At 45.2% G+C, this 22226-nt stretch overlaps 1 protein-coding gene across 1 annotated transcript in view; it reads right to left on the bottom strand.

The window, feature by feature from the left end:
- SLC20A2 (solute carrier family 20 member 2) overlaps positions 1-22226 on the bottom strand; it is a 47222-nt gene that overhangs the window by 6911 nt on the left and 18085 nt on the right. Inside the window, exons 5-9 of the mRNA XM_065900020.1 lie at positions 21181-21297; positions 16031-16234; positions 14175-14742; positions 5919-6104; positions 4575-4659 (exon numbers count right to left, since the gene is read on the bottom strand). Coding sequence (XP_065756092.1) covers positions 4575-4659; positions 5919-6104; positions 14175-14742; positions 16031-16234; positions 21181-21297 — 1160 coding nt within the window. The remainder of the gene's footprint in view (positions 1-4574; positions 4660-5918; positions 6105-14174; positions 14743-16030; positions 16235-21180; positions 21298-22226) is intronic.

The raw sequence follows: 22226 nt of genomic DNA, 5'->3' as shown, positions 1-22226 counted from the left end.
TTACTTAGCCATAAAAAGGAATGAAACGCTGCCATGTGCAACAACATGGATGAATCTGGAGGGTATTATGCTATGTGACATAAGTCATAGAGACACAAATACTGTATGTTTTTACTTATATGTGGAATCTAAAAAATAAAACAAATAAATATAACAAAACAGAAAGAGACTCACAGAATTAGAGAACAAACTAGTGGTTACCAGAAGGGACAGGGGTGGGGAGAAGGGTAAGAGATGAAGGGGATGAAAAGGTACAAACCACTAGGTATAAAATAAATAAGTTATAAGGGTATAATATACAGCACAGGGAATATAATCAATATTTTATAATAACTTTGTATGGAGTATCATCTATAAAAATATCAAATTACTATGTTGTACACCTGGAACTACTATATTGTAAGTCAACTATAATTCAATTTAATAAACACCAGCTAAAATAACATCATGATAACATAAAAAAGTCTCTTCATGTATTTTGCCCATTTACATATTGGAATCTAAATGTGTCTCTTATTTGTTTATGTGGTGTTTAAATAAATTTTTTTTTTTTTTTTTTGCAGTACACGGGCCTCTCACTGTTGTGGCCTCTCCCGTTGTGGGATGCGCAGGCTCAGCGGCCATGGCTCACGGGACCAGCCGCTCCGCGGCATGTGGGATCTTCCCGGACCGGGCCACGAACCCGTGTCCCCTGAATCGGCAGGCGGACTCTCAACCACTGCGCCACCAGGGAAGCCCTAAATAAATATTAACTCTGATATTTAATGCAAATACTTTCTCAATCCAGTATTTTGCTTTCACTTTTAAGTTTCTAATTTCATGCAATATAATATGCTACGCTTTTCTTCTGTGATTTATCCTTAGCTTGAATATTTGATAAATTCTCATTTATTTTAAATTTTCTAAAATAAAATTCTATTTTATTCTAAATTTTAAAATAGTTTAAAAACATCAAGCCATCAGATATATGTTCATGTATTTTGAGAACTGTGGGTCTACTTTTATTTTTCTAGGGTGATAGCCAGTTACTCAACTTCAATTATTGGTTAAAATTTTCCTGCCCCAAACTATATGCTCATATATACTAGGTTCTATCTCTGGTCTATCTACTTTTTTATACAAGTATCTAATTTTTTATTATTGTGGTAAAATACATAATGCAAAATTTATCATTTTAACAATTTTTAAGTATACAATTTAGTGGCATATAGATCCTCATTGTTTGGCAGCCATCACCACCACTTATCTGCAGAACTTTTTTGTCATCCCAAACTGAAACTCTCTGCCCATCAGCCCTCCTTCTCCGCACCCTCCTGCCTCCTGTTTCCTTATAGCAGACTTCCTATCTGCTGAGGCTACTCCCTCTTCATCGCTTTTCTCTGTAGATCATTTTATATTCTTGCTAATTTAACCCACCAAATTAACTTTAGCCTTATTTTGGAAAGTTGTGAGAAAAATTTGGTTGGGCTAGTGTTTGAGGACTTTCCCACCCAATGACACAGTGTGTCTCACATTCAAGTTTTCTTTTACCTCTGAGCAAAGCTTTGTGCCTTTTTCATGTGCATCATTCACTTTACTAGGGTTTTCAAATGTCTTTTTGGCATGTATTTCAACAGATGACCGTACGTTGTTTTCTAATGGATCGCTGAGCCGTGTCTTATTGAAGACGTCTGTAAACCCATTTGTTGAGCCCTGTGAGGGGCCAGCCCTGCACAGGCACCAGCCCTGCCCTGTTCGGAGCCTGCATTCTGATAATCCAGATCAATGTGGTCCTGCTGAAATGTTCTTTCATGATATTGTTGATGTCATTTACCAGCATCTTAAAGTTTTAAAATCAACATTCATATGTAAACACAGCTTTCATTGTTTGTGATGTTTTTAATCAGGTTTCGGTATTAGGGTTATTCAGTATATGTTTTATAGACCAAACTGGAGAGTTTCCTGTTTTATTTTGTTTTTTTCTCCTACATTATGGAAAGTTCATATAATGTGAGAATTATCTATTCTTTTAAGATGGAAAAGATTAGCCAGTGAATCCATCTACAACTGGAGTCAGCAGTGGCCTCCTCCTTTTTGCCTTTTCAGGTGAGAAGAACTGTTTTTGGAGAACTTCCTTAATTTCTTCCTATTGCTCTGGTCAGGGTTTCCACTTTTTTTCTACTTTTTGTGTCACATTTATTTGTCATGTATATTTTTGCAAAAAATAATTCATTTTACAGAGGTTTTCAAATCCTTAGCATACAGCTATATTTTAAAATTCTCTCCCAAATCTGTTCTGATGACTTTCTTCTTTCTAACTTAATTCCCCTCCCTTCCTCTTCTAAGAATTTGACGCTATTTTGTTAGTAAACACTTTCCTCTCCCCTTCTCCTTCACTAGTTTTGTTTTAAAATTTATTTTGCTTTTATATCCTTCTTGCTGTTTCCTGAGAATTTTTATTGTTCTGAACTTTTTATAAAATACTAATCTGAATGCTTGGTTCTTTTATTTTCCCTTTGCTCAATTAAAGCATGTAAATATATGAATTTTTATCTGAGCATAAGTTTGTTATGTATACACACATGGACACACAATTTGTTTTTTTCTATTTTCCAAGAAATCTATGATTATAATTTTTAAACTCCTTGATTCAACTGTTACTTAAAAAGAGCATTTTAAAATGTTCAAGGGGACATTTTAAATGTTCCTTTTTTCAACATATATTTTTAGTTTAATTTATTTGGGATTAGAGATTGTGTAGAATATCTGTTCTTATTTTATAAATTTAGTTGTGATTTTTATCATGGTCTTCTGAATTTATGACTAATTTTTATAAATGTTTCATGATACTTGACAAGAAGGCATAAAAATTTGATATATATTTATTAATTATACTGCTATAAATCAAATCCATTATATTCCTAAGTACTTCTGTCTTCTTCATTTGTCACAGACTTAGACACATTAATTTCTGAGTTCTAACAGCTTTTGCCTTATGTTTTTAGTTGTTATGTTATTTGGATCACAAGGGGCCCAGAGTCCCATGTCTTCACTACTGATGAGGTCTTTTGTTGATATAAGGTGGTATTCTTTGCTGCGTTCCGACTTGCCTCTTAATAAGTTGAGTGTGTTTCCAGATTAAGTCCATCACCAGGCACTAACAGCAACAGAATTACTGAGAAGTAGGGGAACCAGACAGCATCGATATTACGCGTCATCTAAGGTAGCCCTTTCATCTTCCAGATTAGAAACTGAAACCGAGGCTAGTGGTCCTATTTGTACTTATTTTTTAAATTGAAGTATAATTGATTTACAATGTTGTATTAGTTTCGGGTGTACAGTAAAATTATTCAGCCATATATATATTTTTTCAGATTCTTTTCCATTATAGGTTATTACAAGATGTTGAGTATAGTTCCCTGTGCTGTACAGTAAGTCCTCATTGTTTATCTATTTTACATATAGCAGTGTGTATCTGTTAATCCCATCCATACCCCTAATTTATCCCTCTTCCTCCGTTACCCCTTTGGTAACCATAAGTTTGTTTTTTATGTCTGTGAGTCTGTTCCTGATTTGTAAATGAGATCATTTGTATCATTTTTTAGATTCCACATATAAGTGATATCATACGGCATTTGTCTTTCTCTGTCTGACTTACTTCACTGAGTATGATCATTTCTAGGTCCATCCATGTTGCTGCAAATGGCATGATTTCATTCTTTTTTTATAAGCGTTTCACATTTAGCGGTGCTTGTTTACAGACACACTGGTTGGAGTTTTCAGGCTGTGTGTAAATGGAGAGCCCATCGCTGTCTTGGTCACTGCGGTACCCTTGGTGCCCAGAGTGGTAATAAACAAGCTTTTCAGGAATGACAGGAATCTATGAACCTAGGAAAATCTGCAAGCTGCTTTTGCTTTGTTGAAGTTGTTGGTGGGTATATTTGTATACAGGGGGCCCATTGGAGATATTCTAGAATTCCTCCAGGTACTGGGCAGCCCTGGGTTACAAGGCCTGGGTTCCAGCCCCGGCCCACCCCGGGGGTCCTTGGGTAACTCCCTGAAACTCGCTGGGCCTGTTTCCTCTTCCTTCATCTTTAAGGTTCCTTGTGGCTCCAACAGTCCAGGTACTAGACAAGGAATTCCCTCTCCCACTGAGTTCTAGAGCACATGACAGTGGTTAATATCATCCGGAATTCACTCGAAGGCAATTGAGTCACTTCGACCACCTTATATTAGAAAAAAGAACTGAAACAACCGTGTCTTACGATTCCATGGAAACGATTTCTGCCTACTTCTGTCCCCCTGTCAACTCCTGGGCCCCTGGGCCTACAAACACGGTTCGTGGACGCACAACCTCAATGCAAAACCCACTGTGGAAACAACGAGAGAACCAGGACATGTGGAAGGAGAGCGAGCTCCCGCCGGGAACGCGTGGAGCGGCCAGGTCTGCGGGACGGGAGGCGACCCGAACCGCTGCCAGCGGGAAGGGCCGGGAGGGGCCGTCTGAGGAGGCAAACGCCCCCGGGAGACCCCGCCGTGACCCGAGCTCCCCTCGGCCCCGGGTGACCGGGCAGGACGCGCGGGCGCCGGCCTACCTTGCAGTGCGTGGTGCTGACGGGCAGCCCGACGTTGGAGGCGGTGACCACAGTGAACGCTGAGGCCAGCTCGATGGTGAAGCCGCTGCAGAGGAGACAGGGGACACGTCACAGGCGCTGCCGGTGGCTCGCCGGCCCTGGGTGCCCAGGCCTCACCAGGACGCTTCTTGGGTGGACTGCGTCCCACGGAATCAGCAGAACCAGGGACTGCGGCATGGTGGCCACATGGCACCGACGCTTGGCATGAGGCTGCTTGCAGCCCTAAGGAGCCTCGTTTTCCCGGTATGTTTTCAAAAACCACACCCTGTAGGAGCTGGGTCAGAAATTCCTGCTGAGCCGAAGGCCACCGGTGAATTGTCATGTCTAAAGTGGCGCAGGGAAAACTGTGCTCTCATTTTTAAAACGTGTACGTGTCATAAAGGAATGAATGTTTTCTCAGATCACTAATTTTTCTTCAAATCAATCTTATAAGAGAATCATTCATTAAAATGACTTTCAAGGGGGAAAAGATCTCTTACAATAGGCAGTTTCAAGTTTTAGCTGTATTTGGAAAGTTCTCCTGTGAATTTGTTATTTAACCAACAGTGGTCCCCAACCTTTTTGGCACCAGGGTCCGGTTTGGTGGAAGACAATTTTTCCACAGGGGGATGGTTCAGGCGGTAATGCGAGCGAGGTGGGTACGGTTCAGGCGGTAATGCGAGCCAGGGGGAGCCATGGGGAGCGGCAGGTGAAGCTTCACTGGCTGGCTCGCCCTCGCCTGCCACGCACCTCTTGCTGTGTGGCCTGGTCCCTAACAGGCCACGTACCGCTGTCAGTCCGCGGACCAGGGGTTGGGAACCCCTGCTCTAGAGGATACACACTAGAAGGACCATAGGAAACCACGTGGGAGTCTCCAAACCCCACCCTGGGGCATGGGCACCCCTCCTGTCGGCTTAGCCCAGGAAGCAAAGGAAGGATGTGGAGTAAACCTTGAAGGGCAGCAGGGGACAGCTGCCTGCAGCCAGCAGGTGGAGCTGGTGAGCAGAGGATTTTCGGGAAAGGCAGGCCCAAGAGCCCTTCTCTCCCTCCCCGCCTGCTCTCTGGACCTCAGGCGGGGTAAGGGCAGTGGGAGTGTGGGAGGGGAACGGGGTGCGGGTGTGGCTGCAGGTGGATTCGCTTTTTCTCTTCCCTTCTCCCTCCATTCCCATCCCTCCCACTCCCACCCTCACCCCGTGCCACCGCTGAGCAGCGCATGAGGATGACGGGTGAGGATGGCACACGGGGACCCCGCTGCAGACCCGGCTATGCAGAGAGCCGCGCTGGGACTTCCAGACACAACCACTCCGCGCCGCCCCGGCGGCTTACCTGGACGGCGTGATGGGGGTGAGGTCCTTCCCCATGGTCTGGATCACTCTTCTCCCCCAAACCCAGAGGCCTGTACAAATTCCAACCCCTCCGTAAAACAGCAGCCAGACGGGAGTCACTGCTTCTTGTAGGACGGCACCTTGTTCATAAATCAGCCACAGAGCTACCAGGGGACCAATGGCATTACTGGGAGGAAAAAAGAGGTTAATTGTACAAACATCGTACATGCATACAGATGACGCTGTACATGACGTGCAGGGACTTCTCTTCTTGAGAACAGCCCATCTGTCGCATTTGGGGCTTGCCTATGTAATCTACAGGTGATAAAAATGATTTAGTAACTTGCTTGGTTGTGGTTTAGAAAAACAGGAAGTTTACCATCTTGACTATTTTCAAGTGTACAGTTCAGGAGTGTGAAGGATATTCACACTGTTGTGACACAGGCCTCCAGAACTTTTCGTCGTGGAAATCCGAAACTCTGCACCCATTAAATAAGAATTCCCTTTGCCCCTGCCCCACCCCCACTAACGACCGTTTAACTTCATCTCTGAGTTGGAGTAGCTCTGCGAGGTTTCTCCTTAAGTGCAAGTGTATGGTGTTTGTCTTTTTGTGGCTAGTTTATTTCACTTAGCATAATGCCTTCAAGATTCATCCATGTTGTAGCATGTAACAGAATTTCCGTCCTTTTTTTTTTTTTTTTTTTTTTTTTTTTTTGCGGTACGCAGGCCTCTCACTGTTGTGGCCTCTCCCGTCCGGACGCGCAGGCTCAGCGGCCATGGCTCACGGGCCCAGCCGCTCCGCGGCATGTGGTATCTTCCCAGACCGGGGCACGAACCCGTGTCCCCTGCATCGGCAGGCGGACTCTCAACCACTGCGCCACCAGGGAAGCCCCTCCGTCCTTTTTAAGGTGGAATATTCCACTGTGTGTGTGTGTGTGTGTGTGTGTGTGTGTGTGTGTGTATACATACGCACACACACACACACACACCATATCTTGTTTAGCCATTCATCTGTTGATGGACACTGGGGTTGCCTCCACGTCTTGGCTATTGTGAATAGTGCTGCTGTGAACACGGGTGTGAAAATGTCTCTTTGAGACCCTGCTTTCCATTCTTTTGGGTATATGCCCAGTGGTGGGATTGCTGGGTCATATGGTAATTCTATTTTAAAATTTTTGAGAAATCTTCAGACTGTTTTCCACAGTGGTTACACCATTTTATATTCCCACCAACAGTGCACAAGAGTTCCAATTTCTCACATCCTTGCCAACACTTATTTTGTTTTTAGAGTCGCCATCTTAATGGTTGTGTGATTTGTTAATTTTTTTTTTTCTGGCTGTGTTGGGTCTTTGTTGCTGTGCACAGGCTTTCCCTAGTTGCGGTGAGCGGGGGCTACTCTTTGCTGCAGTGTGCGGGCTTCTCATTGCGGTGGCTTTCCTTGTTGCGGAGCATGGGCTCTAGGCGCATGGGCTTCAGTAGTTGCAGCACACAGGCTCAGTAGTTGCGGCACGCGGGCCCTAGAGCGCGCAGGCTTCAGTAGTTGTGGCATGTGGGCTCTAGGGCGCACAGGCTTCAGTAGTCGTGGCACATAGGCTCAGTAGTTGTGGCTCACAGGCTCTAGAACACAGGCTCAGTAGTTGTGGTGCAAGGGCTTAGTTGCTCTGCGGCATGTGGGATCTTCCCGGACCAGGGATCGAACCCATGTCCCCTGCATTGGCAGGCAGATTCTTAACCACTGCACCACCAGGGAAGTCCCTAATTTTTTTTAAAGTACTGAAAAATCACAAGAAGTGGATACAAGTTCTTTTTTTTCTTCCTTTCTTTCTCTATTTCTTTCCATTTTCACTGCCAGCACAGCTACTAACATTAGCTACCAATTTGGGGCAGCTGTGCCAGCCTCCCCACTATGGGATCACAAACATTACTGCTAATCATTAGTTCTCAGGACCACCCCTTAAACTGGCTATTGTCACTCCCATTTTACTGATGAGAAAACTGATGCCAAAGTCATGTCCCTAGCAGGAAGCAGAACTGGGATGTGAGCTTAGGACTCACTCAGGTGCTTACCCCTCCCCCCAGACCCCCTATCATCACTCAGGCCCTTGGCAGGCATGCACTGACTTTTTCGGGGGGATGCCACAGCTTTTTTTCTTTTTTAAATGAAGACTTTATTTCTTTAGAGCAGTTGAAGATTCATAGCAAAACTGAGGGGAAGGTACAGAGGTTTCCCATATACCCTCTGGTCCACACATGCATAGCCTCCCCATCATCAACATCCCCACCAGAGTGGAACATTTGTTACAACCGATGAACCCATACTGACACATCAGAATCATCTGAAGCCCACAGTTTACAGTAGCGTTCACTCTTGGTGTTGTACATTCTATGGGTTTAGACAAATGTATAATAAATGACATGTATCCATCATTAGGGTATCATACAGAGAATCTTCACTGCCCTAAAAATCCTCTGTGCTCTACCTATTCATCCCTCCTTCCCACCCCAACCCCTGATCTTCTGTCTCCATAGTTTTTCCTTTTCCAGAAAGTCATATAGTTGGAATCATACAGTATGCAGCTTTTCATATTGGCTTCTTCCATTCAGTAATATGCATTTAAGGTTCCTGCATGTAATTTCATGGCTTGATAACTCATTTCTTTTTAGTGCTGAAGAGCATTGTGTAAATGTACCAGTTTTTATCAATCCACCTATTGAAGGACATCTTGGTTGCTTCTACGTTTTGGCAATTTTGTGTAAAGCTGCTATAAACATCCATGGACAGGTTTTTGTGTGGATATAAGCTCATTAGGATAAATACCAAGGAGCACGACTACTGGATGGTACAATAAGAGTATGATTAGTTTTGTAAGAAACTGTCCCACTGTCTTCCAAAGCAGCTGTACCATTTTGTATTCTCACCAGAAATGAATGAGAGTTCCTGTTGCTTCACATCCTTGCCAGCACTTGGTGTTGTCAGATCAGTTGACTGTCATATTTATGTGGGTCTATTTCTGGGCTCTCTATTCTGTTTCATTGATTTATCTGTCTGTTCTTTCACCAATACCATACTGTCTTGTTACTGCAGCTTTACTAGCAAGCTTGAATTCGGGTAGTATCAGTCCTTCAAGTTTGTTCTCCTTCAATTTTGCGTTGGCTATTCTGGGTTTTTTGCCTCTCCATATAAACTTTAGAATCAGTTTATCAGTATCCATAAAATAACTTTCTGAGGTTTTGATTGGGATTGCATTGACTCTATAGATCAAGATGTGAAGAACGGACGTCTTGGCAATATTGAGTCTTCTTATCCTTGAACATGGAAAATCTCTCCATTTATTCCATTCTTTGATTTCATCCATCAGTTTTACAGTTTTCCGCATATAGATCCTGTACACATTTTGTTAGATTTATCCCTAAGTATTTCAAGGTGCCAGTGTACATGGTACTATTGTGTTTTTGAATTTCAAACTCCACCTGTTCTCTGTTAATATGTAGGAAGTGATTGATTTTTGTACATTAACCTGTATCCTGCGTCCTTGTTATAATTGCTTATTAGTTCCAGGAGTTTTTTTTTTTTTTTGGTCAGTTCTTTCAGATTTTCTACATAGATGGTCATGTCATCTTCAAACAAAGACAGTTTTATTTCTTCTTTCCTAATCTGTATACGTTTATCTCCCTTTCTTGTCCTAGTGCATTAGCTAGAACTTTCAGTACAGTTTTGAAAAGCAGTGCTGAAAGGGGACATCTATGCCTTGTTCCTGATCTTAGTGGAAAAGCTTTGAGTTTCTCACCATTAAGTATGATATTAGCTGTAGTTTTTTTGTATTTTTTATCAAGTTGAGGAGTTCCCCTCTATTCCTAGTTTACTGAGAGTTTTTATCACGAATAGTATTGGATTTTGTTAAATGCTTTCTTCTGCATCTATTGATATGATCATGTGACTTTTCCTTTTTAGCCTATTGACATGATGGATTACATTAACTAATTTTCGAATGTTGAACCAGTCTTGCATACCTCAGAGAAAGCTCATTGGTCATGCTGGATAATTCTCTTTATACATTGTTGGATTCAATTTGCTAATAGTTTGTTGAGTTTTTTCTTCAGCGAAGTTCATAAGAAATACAGGTCTATAGTTTTCTTATAATGTCTTTCATTGGTTTTGGTACTAGGGTAATGCTGGCCTTACAGAATGAGTTAGGAAGTATTCCTTTTGCTTCTATCCTCTGAAAGAAATCTGTAGACAAGTATAATTTCTTCCTTAGATCTTTGGCAGAATTCATCAGTGAACCTATCGGGGCCTGGTGCTTTCTGTTTTGAAAGGTTATTAATTATTGATTCAATTTCCTTAACAGATATAGGCCTATCAGATAGTCTATTTCTTCTTGTGTGAGTTTGGGCAGTTCTGTCTTTCAAGGAATTGGTCCATTTCACCTAGGTTATCAAACTGGTTATTCATAGTATTCCTTTTATAGTATTTTGTAGTATTATCCTTTTAATGTCCATAGGATCTACAGTGATGTTCCTCTTCCCTTTCTGATATTAGTAATTTGTGTTCTCTCTTTTTCTCTGAGTTAGCCTGGCTAGAAGCTTATCAACTTCATTAATATTTTCAAAGAACCAGCTTTTTGTTTCATTGATTTTCTCTATTAGTTTCCTGACTTCAATTTCATTTATTTCTGCTCTAATTCTTATTATTTCTTTACTTCTGCTTACCTTGGACTTAATTTGCTCTTCTTTTCCTATTTTTCTAGGCTGGAAACTTAGATTGATTTTATTATTATTTATATTATTATTTATTATTTACTGATTTTATATCTTCCTTCTTTCCTAATATATGAATTCAATGCAATTTGAACCAGTCTTGCATACCTCAGAGAAAGCTCACTTGGTCATGCTGGATAATTCTCATTACACACTGTTGGATTCAATTTACTAATAGTTTGTTGATCCACCTGCCAACACAGGGGACACAGGTTCGATCCCTGGTCCAGGAAGATCCCACATGTGACGGAGCAACTAAGCCCACACACCACAACTCCTGAGCCTGCACTATAGAGCCCACGAGCCACAACTACTGAAGCCTGTGTGCTGCAACTACTGAAGCCCACATGCCTAGAGCCCATGCTCTGCAACAAGAGAAGCCACCATAATGAGAAGCCCGTTTACCGCAACGGGAGTAGCCCCCGCTCGCCACAACTCGAGAAAGTCCGTGTGCAGCAATTCCATTCAATTTTCTTCTAAGCACTGTTTTTGCTGCTTCCCACAAATTTTGATGTGCTTTCATTTTCATTTAGTTCAAATATTTGAAAATTCCTCTTGATATTCCTTCTTTGATCCAAGTGTTATTTAGAAGTGTGTTGTTTTTTGTTTTTGTTTTTGTGGTACGCGGGCCTCTCCCGTTGCGGAGCACAGGCCCCGGACGCGCAGGCTCAGCGGCCGTGGATCACGGGCCCAGCCGCTCTGCGGCATGTGGGATCTTCCCGGACCAGGGCATGAACCCATGTCCCCTGCGTCGGCAGGCGGACTCTCAACCACTGCACCACCAGGGAAGCCCTGTTACAGTGTTTTGATCTCCAGTATTCTTTTTGGTTCCTTCTTAGGATTTCCTTCTCTGCTTACCTTGTTCATCTAATGGATGCCTACTCTATCCATCAGAGACCTCAGCATATGAATCGTAGCTGTTTTCAATTCCTCATCTGATAATTCCAACATCCCAGCCATGTCTGGTTCTGAATTTTGCTCTGTCTCTTCAAATTGTGTTTCTTGCCTTTTGGTATGCCTTGTAAATTTTTCTTGATAACCAGACATGATCTCCTGGGTAGAAGGAACTGCTGTAAATAGGCCTTTAGTGATGTGGTGGGAGGTCTGGGGATGGAGAAGCCTTCTGTAGTCCTTTGATGAGGTCTCGGTCTCTCAGTGAGCCTGTCCCTCTGGACTGTGAACTTCACAAGTGTTTCTCGGTTTCTGCTTCCCCCTTAAGTGGTACAGGATGGCTCGAGGTGGGTGCTTCCCTTCGCCCAAGTGGAAGGTGAGGGAAGTCTGGAGTGTATTTCCCCTCCCCAGGTCAGTTAGGCTGTGGTAATCCCCCTGCAGGCTGGGCTCTGGTGACCTGGTTTCCCCTGGGAGCAGGCCTGGTTAAGCACACAGTTGCTCTCTTCTGTCAAATGCTTTCCCTCCCCCGACAGGAGCAGGAGGGGATTTCTCTTCCCTGATATTCACTGTGAGGACCTGGTACAGCTCTTGGACGTAAAACTCACAATATCATGGGGTCCCCCTACCATGGGTCCCCTGGAGCCTCTAACTCTCTACTTGTCCCCGCTGAGCCTCCAGGGTCCATCATTCCAGTCCAGGTTTCCCTGGTTCCATGGCAGCTTCCACTCCTGAGTCACTCTTCCAGGACTGTCTGTCCCTCCAGTCTTGGGGGCAGTGGTTTGTCCTGTGTCCTCCTCTCCTTTCTGGATCCAAGAAGAGTTGTTGATTTTTCAGTCCATTCGGTTTTCTCTACCCTGTTGTTAGGGTAGAGTGACAACTTCCAGGCTCCCTATGGGCTTTCAACAGCCTCTGTAGCTCTCAGCCCACCTCCACTCTGCAGACTGAGTCACAAAGAGCCAGCTCCCAAGCCCGCTTCTCTCCAGCTGTGTGACTCTGGGCAAGAAAGTCACATTTCTGAGCTTCAGAGTCCCTGTCTTTGAAGGATGCCACTTAGGACTGCAAAGGACTGCTCTGAGGAGGGTTAGGGTAAGTTACAAGTGGTTCAGCTCTGAGCCCTGGTACAGACTTGATGACTTCTTCTTGAATGGACAGAAGCCCCCTCTTCACATCACACTATTATTTCTAAAACCTTGCTTTCATCAGACCATATCCCTGCTCAAAAGCCTCAAAAGCAGCCCCCAAACTGCAAACAGTTGCTCTAAACTCTGGTCACCTATAGCAGCTACCACCTAGACTCTTCCTCTGGCCTTTAAATGCTGTTTTGAGGTGTTCTGTTACTTTTCTACGTGTATGTCTTTCTTGTCTCCTTAACTGGAATTTAAACTCCTAAAGGACAGGGACCCAATTCATAACACTTTGACAGTACCAGGCTTTCAATAAAGAATTTGTGGATAAAGAGGAGGAAGTGGGCTGGTGGGAGAGGGCAGAAAAAAAATTATTAAGAGGAGACAGAACATGGTGCCCCCTATTAAATAACATGGCGACCCCTAGACGACACTGAGCAGAACATAAGATGTCCAGGCCTCTTCTCTGGCACAAAGACTTCTTTTAAAAAGAACAGAAACGCTGGTGCACGTGGGTAGACAGTGTAAAACAGAGTCATATAACTGAGCAAAAACACAAAAGCAACAAAGGCATGTTTTCCTGATTTGGACAGAAACATTATAATAATAGTATGAGTGAAAATGTAGGGATATTGATTATGGGAGAGCACTGTCTTGAGCTTGTTATAGAAAGCATCTCACTTAATCTTCACAGAAATCCCATGTGGTTGGTACTAGCTTTACTCCCACTTCACAGATTGGGACACTGAGGCATTGGGAAATTCAGTGACTGGTCTGGAGCTGCCCAGCCAGTGAGAGGGGGGTAGAGACTACACATTCGGGGCTTCCACGACCCGCCGACCTGAGCGTCTCCACGCTCTTGCTTGTGGCTCTTCCCGGAACCGCCCCCCCCACCCCCCAAGGCACGTCCTGCCTTGGGCCCTCGCACCTGCTGTCCCCTCTTCCGGAATGTTCTCCTAAAGACGAGCACACGGCTGCGCCCTCAGCCCCTGCAGGTGTCACTCGGCGAGCCCTCCTGACCCGAGCAGCCATCCAACACGGCAGCCCTCCAGGGGTCCCACACCCCTTTCTACTCCTCTCTTCCCTTTAACGCGTGTCACCGTCTGGCACACTACAGGAGCTACTTATTCACAGGTGACCCTTGAACAACTCGGCGGAAATCCGGGTACCGCTCTCTCTGACTCAAAACCAAAAGGAACTGCTGAATGACTCAGGCAGGGCAGGAAGCTGGAACGGCGTGGGCAGAGTCAGGGCTCAAACCCCACGTCTTCTGATTCCGCGTGTTGTGATCTCCGATCCAACGCAAACCTTCCCCCACACCTAGTTCATTTAAAGATCCGTGCAGTGAAGATGCGGGTGCTACACTCGTGGGGGAAAAGCCCATGTCGGTGGACCCGGGCAGTACAGACCCGCGAGGTTCCAGGGTGGCCGTGTGTCTGCCGTGCGCCTCCCCCCCGCCCGGCCCGCGCGCCCTGGGCACTGACCTCACGTCGTTGCCGCCGTGCGCGAAGGAGCCGAAGCAGGCGGTGAGGACCTGCAGGAAGTGGAAGAGCAGGTGGACCTCGGCCGAGTCCTTCTCCTCCTTCTCGTCGTCCGCCACGTCATCGCGTGGCGGCTCGGGCTCGGCCAGCGGGGTGGCCAGGCGCACCTCCACGCCGCCCTCCTCGGCCTCGATCTCGGCCTCGGCCACGGCGTTGCAGTAGCTGGAGTAGCTGTCGTAGCGCAGCCGCCGGCGGGAGTAAGCCACAGCGTCGGCCACCAGCTTCTCGCTGTCCTCGGGCGCGGGCGCGTCGCCGCGGCGCGTGGCCAGGCCGGGCAGCCCGCAGATGGCCGCCGTGTAGCACGTGTAGCTGTTGTTGCGCCGCAGCAGCCGCGGGGCCCCGTCTGGCGCCGTCCGCTCGTCGCGGATGCGGTGCAGCAGGTCCTTGTAGAGACCCGAGTCCTTGTGCACCGTGTGATACACGTGGCCGTCGCTGCGTGCCGGGCCGTCGAAGCCGAAGGTCCCGTTAGACACGGGCGACTTGGCGCCGTGTGTCATGGACAGCGCCCGGCCTGCAGGGGGACAAGGGGACAGACTGAGAGCCGAGGTCATCTGGGGAAGGCAGGGTGGCAGGTGCTTTTGCTTTTTCCCACGTGCTCCATTTTCTAACTTGACTATGAAGGCCCTGCAGTATGGTTCAAATATAAAAAGGGAAACTTGGAAACACACAACAAAGGGTAAGTAAAACTAATATGGTAGTTAAAAAATGATGTTACGGTCTCTTAAAATGTGTCTTCCAGAAATTGCGGTAGCATTCTCTCCTTTTCTAGGAACCAGTAAAAGGAGGATTCCCTGTAAGGAGCTCATTTTACAAAAAACTTCATATAAGAGGGACCCAACCCAGAACCCTGTGAGATACACGCTGTAGGTGCTCCTTAAAAATATGACACAAATGGACTCATCTATGAAACAGAAACAGAATCACAGACATAGAGAACAGACTGGTGGTTGCCAAGGGGGAGGGGCTGGGGGAGGGTTGGAGGGGGAGGTTGGGATTAGCAGATGTAAGCTATTACATAGAGAATGGATAAACAACGAGGTCCTACTGTATAGCACAGGGAACTATATTCAATATCCTGTGATAAACCATAATGGAAAAGAATATTTAAAAAAAAGAATGTATATATATGTATAACTGAGTCACTTTGCTGTAGAGCAGAAATTAACACAACACTGTAAATCAACTATACTTCAATTTTTTAAAAAAAAGCCCAGTCCGGGCAGTCAAAGGCAGATCTGTCAGATCACTGGGCAGTTTGTTTGCCTTCTTTGGCCAAGTCCCAAACGCAGCCTGGAAATCGGTGCCAGTGCCCCTGCAGGGACGTGGGCCAGGCAGATGCTAGCACCTGCCCATCACTGTCCAGAGATGCTGTGGGACAAAGGCCCCCCCCCGCCCCAAGATGGTCCTGATGGTTTCTGTGATTCTCTAGTGGGACCCCCTCCCGTTCCAATGTCAGCTTTCGCTCTGCGTCTTCCAGGAGGAAGGTGTTCGTATTAAGCTGGATAAACCGACCTTCCGATCTCCAGCAGTTAGGTGACTGCACGTGGAAGATGCAGGTGAGGCACTCAGAGGGGTGGTACGGGGGGTCTGGGTGCCGCTGGGAGACTGTAGGTAAATGGCTCTTGGAGGAAAATCACAGGACACGAGTAAGCCTGCTCTGCGACTGCCTGGTCCCTGAGGCCTCTTTAGCGCCTAGGTTTTCTCAAAGCAGAAACCGGGGGACACTTGTGTGCACTGGAGGCTCAGTGCCACACGCAGGCCAGCAGGCCCAGCGCCACCTCAGCCCCCGGGGGTCTTACCGTATGGTACGCGGGGGTGGTGTCCCCCTGTCGTGCTTTCTGAGGTCCCGGATGGCTCTGCGACCGACCCGGTGAGGGGGACGGTGCTGTCGTCATGAGCCCTGGCACCCGGTAGCTCTTTAAATACTGGAGACTCCGCTTCCTGAATTTTGTTGAGGCTTTCATCAGAGACTCGCGATAAAGCACTTTCTTTTTGTAATTTGCCTAAAGAAAATAGAGTCATAACTGAAAATTTTGTCAGAGAATTCTTGTTACTGACAAATGAATATAAAAATAAATATTTATCTTGTTACATACTTACTTTGGGAATGAAGAAAAAAGTTAGACAAAATAAAGTGGAGAGTTCAATCATCTGGGAAACACAGGCTAGAAAACTCAGCTATGGAGGGAAAGATGGAGGCTTAGGCCTGAGTTATCTCATCCAAGACCAACAAAGAAGACAGGATTAGACTGATTCCCAAGGTAAACATTCTGTAAATACTACAGCCATCTAGACTGGCCTTCTATTTTCTTAAACTAACCTCAGAATCCCTGAAATGTTTATCCTTTTTGTCTTCAAAGATACTGTTATAGTCTGCTTGGTTTTCTTCTGTTCAATAAATGACTGCTCTCAGATTTCTTCAGGCCACCAAATCTTCGGAAACAAGTAAATCATTTTCCTCAAAAGGAACAGAGAGGGCTTCCCTGGTGGCGCAGTGGTTGAGAGTCCGCCTGCCAATGCAGGGGACACGGGTTCGTGCCCCGGTCTGGGAGGATCCCACATGCCGCGGAGCGGCTGGGCCCGTGAGCCGTGGCCGCTGAGCCTGCGCGTCCGGAGCCTGTGCTCCGTAGCGGGAGAGGCCACAGCAGTGAGAGGCCCGTGTACCGCAAAAAAAAAAAAAGAAAAAAAAGAATGCTCTCCAGCTTTAAACTGCTTTTTAAAAATCCCTGGTTTCTTTTGAAAGTAAAGGATTTCTAAAAGTAAGTAGAATCTCTCTGTTCCTTTTTTTTTGCAGTACGCGGGCCTCTCACTGTTGTGGCCTCTCCCGCTGTGGAGCACAGGCTCCGGACGCGCAGGCTCAGCGGTCACGGCTCACGGGCCCAGCCGCTCCGCGGCATGTGGGATCCTCCCAGACCAGGGCACAAACCCGTGTCCCCTGCATCGGCTGGCGGACTCTCAACCACTGCGCCACCAGGGAAGCCCGAGAGCATTCTTTTTCATCAAATCTGGTGTGTGGTGCTGGTGATTTATGACCTTGTTTCCTCACCGGAGTGGATGTCTAAGCTCTCACCCACCCAACCGAAATGGAGACATTCTCGGTTCCTCGGCTGACCACACTCAGCATCACCTCTATTTCTCTACTTACCTAGATAGTCAGATACAAGATAGATTTTTTTAAACTACATTTGTTATGTACTGCAAGGAAAAAAAAAGGGTGCATACAGATCTCTGACCTCAAGTTGCTTACAATCTAGATGAGAAAAGATAATATTTGTAAAGATTATAATAACAATTTTTAAAAAACACTTTTTTTTTTTTTTTTGGCCTCACTGTGCGGCTTGTGGTATCTCAGTTCCCCAACCAGGGACTGAACCCGTGCCCCCCTGCAGTGGAAGCATGGAGTCCTAACCACTGGACCGCCAGGGATTTCCCAAAAACACCTGTTAACACATGAAACAGGTATTATTATTTTCTCTCCTTTATAAACAGCAAACTGAGGCCCAGAGAGGTTAAGTCATTTGCCAAAGGTCACATAGGTAGCAAAATGCAGTCGGTTTACTCTCTGTCCACGCCCTTAACCACAGTCTGTACTTAAATTAATAGAAAAAGTTACATATATACTGAAATATCAGAATACATGGCATTGACCAAAAAGTCTCCTGGGAAGCCAGTATGGGTAGTGATGTCAGTTTCCTGCTGTAACATTATAGCCTAAATGTGGAAGAAAAGATTTTATGGCCCATTTCACATTAAGGTTCAGCTATTAGAAAAAGCCTTTAGACATCAGAGCATTTCAGTATAGTTTATCACTTCCCATGGGGTTAAGTCAGCCAAGCAGGATGTTTAAGGTGGGCTCCTTCTCAGCCTAGAGTGGGAACGGCTACACAGGAGACAAAGCGGCAGCTGGTTATCAATCTGGCTTCACTACTTAGTTTCAAGTTGTATGTATTAATGCCGTTTTTTTTTATTATTAGTTTTTAAATCTACATGCAGTAAATTGGCTCTGTCTGTGTGTGTAGAATCTTGAGTCTAACAAATGTCTAGATTCCTACAGACAATCCACAATCAGGATAGGGAAGGTTTCCATCAGCCCCTAAAGCCTCCCTGGCAGTCAGCCCCTGTGCCCATCCCTAGCCTGTGACAACCACTGATCTGCTCTCTGTCCCTACAGTTTTGTCTTTTCCACATGTCATATAAATGGAACCATAAGACATGAGCTTTTGAGGCTGGCTTCTCTGACCTGGCATGATTAGTGCATCTGAGGTTCATCCAAGTTGCTGCAGGTTTCAGTAGCTCACTCTTCTTCACTGCCTAGTGTTCTAATACATGAATGTATTTATTTACATAAATACGTGCTTGTTTATTCGTTCTGTGGATAATCTGTGCTATTTCTAGTTTTTGGTGATGGCAAATAAAGTTGCCATAAACATTCATATCCAGGCTTTTGTGTGAATTTAAATTTGCATTTCTCTAGGGTAAATACCTAGGAGTGGGTAAGTGTATATTTAACCTTATAAGAAACCACCAAACTGCTTTCCTGAGAGGCTGCACCATTTTGCATTCCCACCAGGAGTACATGAGCATTCCAGCTGCTGCTCAGTCTGTAACTTGTCTTTTTAAATTCTCTTAATAGTGTTTCTCACAGAGCAACAGTTTCTGACTTTGATGAAGTGTGATTTACCAACTTCTTTTATGAACTGTTTTTGGTATCGTATCTAAAAACTCTTTGCTTTACCAATGGTCTCAAAAGTTTTCCCTTTTTTGTCCTAAAAGTTTTATAGTTTTCTGTTTTACATTTTTATCTATGATGCATCTTGAGTTAATTTTTACAAGGTGTAAGGCTTAGGTCAAGGTTCTCTTTTTGGCATTCAATATCCAACTGTTCCAATACCATTTATTGTAAGGACTATTCTTCCTCCATCGAACTGACTTTGTATTTTGTCAAAAATCATTTGGCCATATATATTTGTGGCTCTGTTTCTGGACTCTGTTCTGTTAATCTAGATGTCTCTTCACCAATTCCACACTTTCCTGTAGCTTTATAGTAGCTCTTAAAGCCAAGCAGTACAGGTCTTTCAAATTTACTCTTTTCCAAAATTGCTTTGGCTATTCCAGTTCCTTTCCCTTTCCATATAAATTTTTAAAGTGACTTGTCTAAATCTACAAAACATCCTACTGGGATTTTTATTTAAATTGTGTTAAATGTGTAGACTGATTTGAGACAAACTGACATTTTCCGGTATTGAGTCTTTGCGTTCATGAGCATGGTATGTCTCCTCATTTGTTTTGTTCTTTGAAATACGGGTTTCTCAAATTCAGATATATCCGTATGAACGTGCGATTGTAAGGTACACTCTGAGGCCAAAATTAAATACTTCTTTTCTTTTGAGAGCCCTGTAAAAGGCTCTGTGTGGCCTCCAGACTTGGAATTCAACCATGTTGCCACTGACAGGAAAATACCTCCTGCAATTTTCTAAGCCACAGTCTTCTTTTTTTTTTTTAATTGCTTTCATTGAGGTATAATTTCCATACAGTGAAATTTATACATTTTAAGTGTACAGGTAGATGACCCGTGACAAATGACTACAGCCTGTAACTACTCCCCAATTAACAGAGTCCTGCAAAGTGCCTCCTGTCCCTAAAGTTCCCTCCAGTCCCTACAAAGTTCCCTCCTATCCCTGCAAAGTCCCCTCCTGTCCCTAAAGTTCCCTCCTGTCCCTACAAAGCTCCCTCCTGTCCCTGGAAAGTTCCCTCCAGTCCGTACAAAGTTCCCTCCTGTCCCTAGAGTTCCCTCCTGTCCCTGGAAAGTTCCCTCCTGTTCCTACAAAGCTCCCTCCTGTCCCTGCAAAGCTCCCTCCTGTCCCTGCAAAGTCCCCTTCTGTCCCTAGAGTTCCCTCCTGTCCCTGGAAGGTTCCCTCCTGTTCCTACAAAGCTCCCTCCTGTCCCTGCAAAGCTCCCTCCTGTCCCTGCAAAGTCCCCTTCTGTCCCTAGAGTTCCCTCCTGTCCCTGGAAAGTTCCCTCCTGTTCCTACAAAGCTCCCTCCTGTCCCTACAAAGCTCCCTCCTGTCCCTGCAAAGTCCCCTCCTGTCCCTAGAGTTCCCTCCTGTCCCTGGAAAGTTCCCTCCTGTCCCTGGAAAGTTCCCTCCTGTCCCTACAAAGCTCCCTCCTGTCCCTGCAAAGCTCCCTCCTGTCCCTGCAAAGTCCCCTCCTGTCCCTAAAGTTCCCTCTTGTCCCTTGTGCCCCTTTGCAGTCGGTCTCCAGCAACCAGTGGTTTCTCCCGCTGTGGATTACCGTTCCCTGGAGTCACGCAGTATGTACTCCTTTGTGTCTGGCTTCTCCCGGTACTTCTCCTCTTCACTGCTAATTCGTCTTCTATTGTATGAATAGACCATAATTTGGTTATCCATTCGCTTGTTAACGAGCATGCAGGTTGTTTCCGTTTTTTTGCCTAGTATGACTGACCAATTTGTGTACAAGTCTTTTTATTTCTCTTGGATAAATACCTAAGAGTGGAACTAATGGGCCACGTGGTAAATGTTTGCCTAACCTTACAGGAAACTGCTCAACTAACTTCCCCCATGGCTGTACCAGTTTTTATTTCACCATAAATATATGAGAATTCCAGTTATCACACTTGTAATCTAGTCTTTCTACCTTTAGCCATTCTTGAGGGAGGGAAGTGCTACCTGACTGTGGTGTTGATCTGTGTAATCTCATGTTTCTCAGCAGACAGTTACCTTCCATTAGCCACGGCAACTAGGACCTCACTGTCACCTGGGTCCCAAGTTACCAAGGAAAAGTTTGAGCCAGAAAGCCGTCAGGAGCCACGAGCCAAGGACTGGCCCGATCTCGGTGTGCGTCCCTCTGTCAGTCAGGATCACCGTGGACGACAGCGAGGGCTCAGCAGTCAGAGCACTCTTGCAGATCAGAAGAACGGCAAAGCCCTTACCTGCTATCTTTCTCCGCATCCACGGACACACACAGAGCCACACGAAGAGGGCGAACAGCAGCGCGACCCCGAAGGAGATGAGCACAATCGCCCACATGGGAAGGACCAGGCCCAGCACTGGGGATAAAGGGGATACTTCTCAAACGTTGGGCATCACGTCCACATACCTGCCGTTCCCCAAACCTGAAACGAACCACCTGGATTCCATGTTCAATAAAACTCTCAACCAAAAAAGATGTGCTAGGCTTTCAGGGCGTACAAAGCTGTGTGTTTAAGACACACATCTTTGCAAATATGTGGTTAAATCAGTAAGTAACCTAATTATTAAAAATCGACCAACTTGGCACCAACGGCATATTAAGTTGGGAATAAACCCATTTACAGTATTACCTCAATATCTAAATTCCTGAGTGGACAAACAGGGGTAACAGAGGGTCCGTCTTCCCTCCTAGTGCCCCCGCCCCCGCCCCCGGGCAGCGCGAAGCCCAGGGCTGCAGCAGGCACAGCAAGGCGGGCAGCTGCCTCTTTGGTTTCTCAATAGTCAGCAGCCCGGCTTTAAATGGACATGACACTCAGATCACACACACAAACCTTTTTTAACGTCAGATGAAATTGAGAAACAGCAGACACAGGAAGAGTCTGCTGCCCCCTTCGTAAGTGCCTGAAAGCAGGGCATAAATTTCTTGTGAGAAACGTGCCTGCCTTTTTCCAGGAAGAGCAAAGTGACCCTCACCACTGGAAACAAGGCACCAATGCCAAGATAAGTCTGTACAAACAGACCTTGCTAAAATAACCGTTCTATTCTGTTTCCTCCTGTATTTCCTAGTCACTTTCCATAATTGATCACCCTTTGTCAAAATGGTATATAAGTCCCAAAGTCTAACTGCTTCTTTGCGTGTTCATGTCTTTTCTGTGAAGGCCTCCATATGCATAAATCAACCCTTTCTACTGTTAAAAATAAAATAAAATAAAAACTTAGATAGCAAAGTTTTTTAAAAGGACACTGACTTTGAAACTCAACTCTTCTTTGAAGCGTCAACTCATGG

This window comes from Phocoena phocoena, chromosome 21 (assembly GCF_963924675.1).
Source record: "Phocoena phocoena chromosome 21, mPhoPho1.1, whole genome shotgun sequence".
NCBI lineage: Eukaryota > Metazoa > Chordata > Mammalia > Artiodactyla > Phocoenidae > Phocoena > Phocoena phocoena.
Note: the sequence above shows the minus strand (reverse complement) of the source record. Positions and strands in the feature narration are given on the sequence as shown.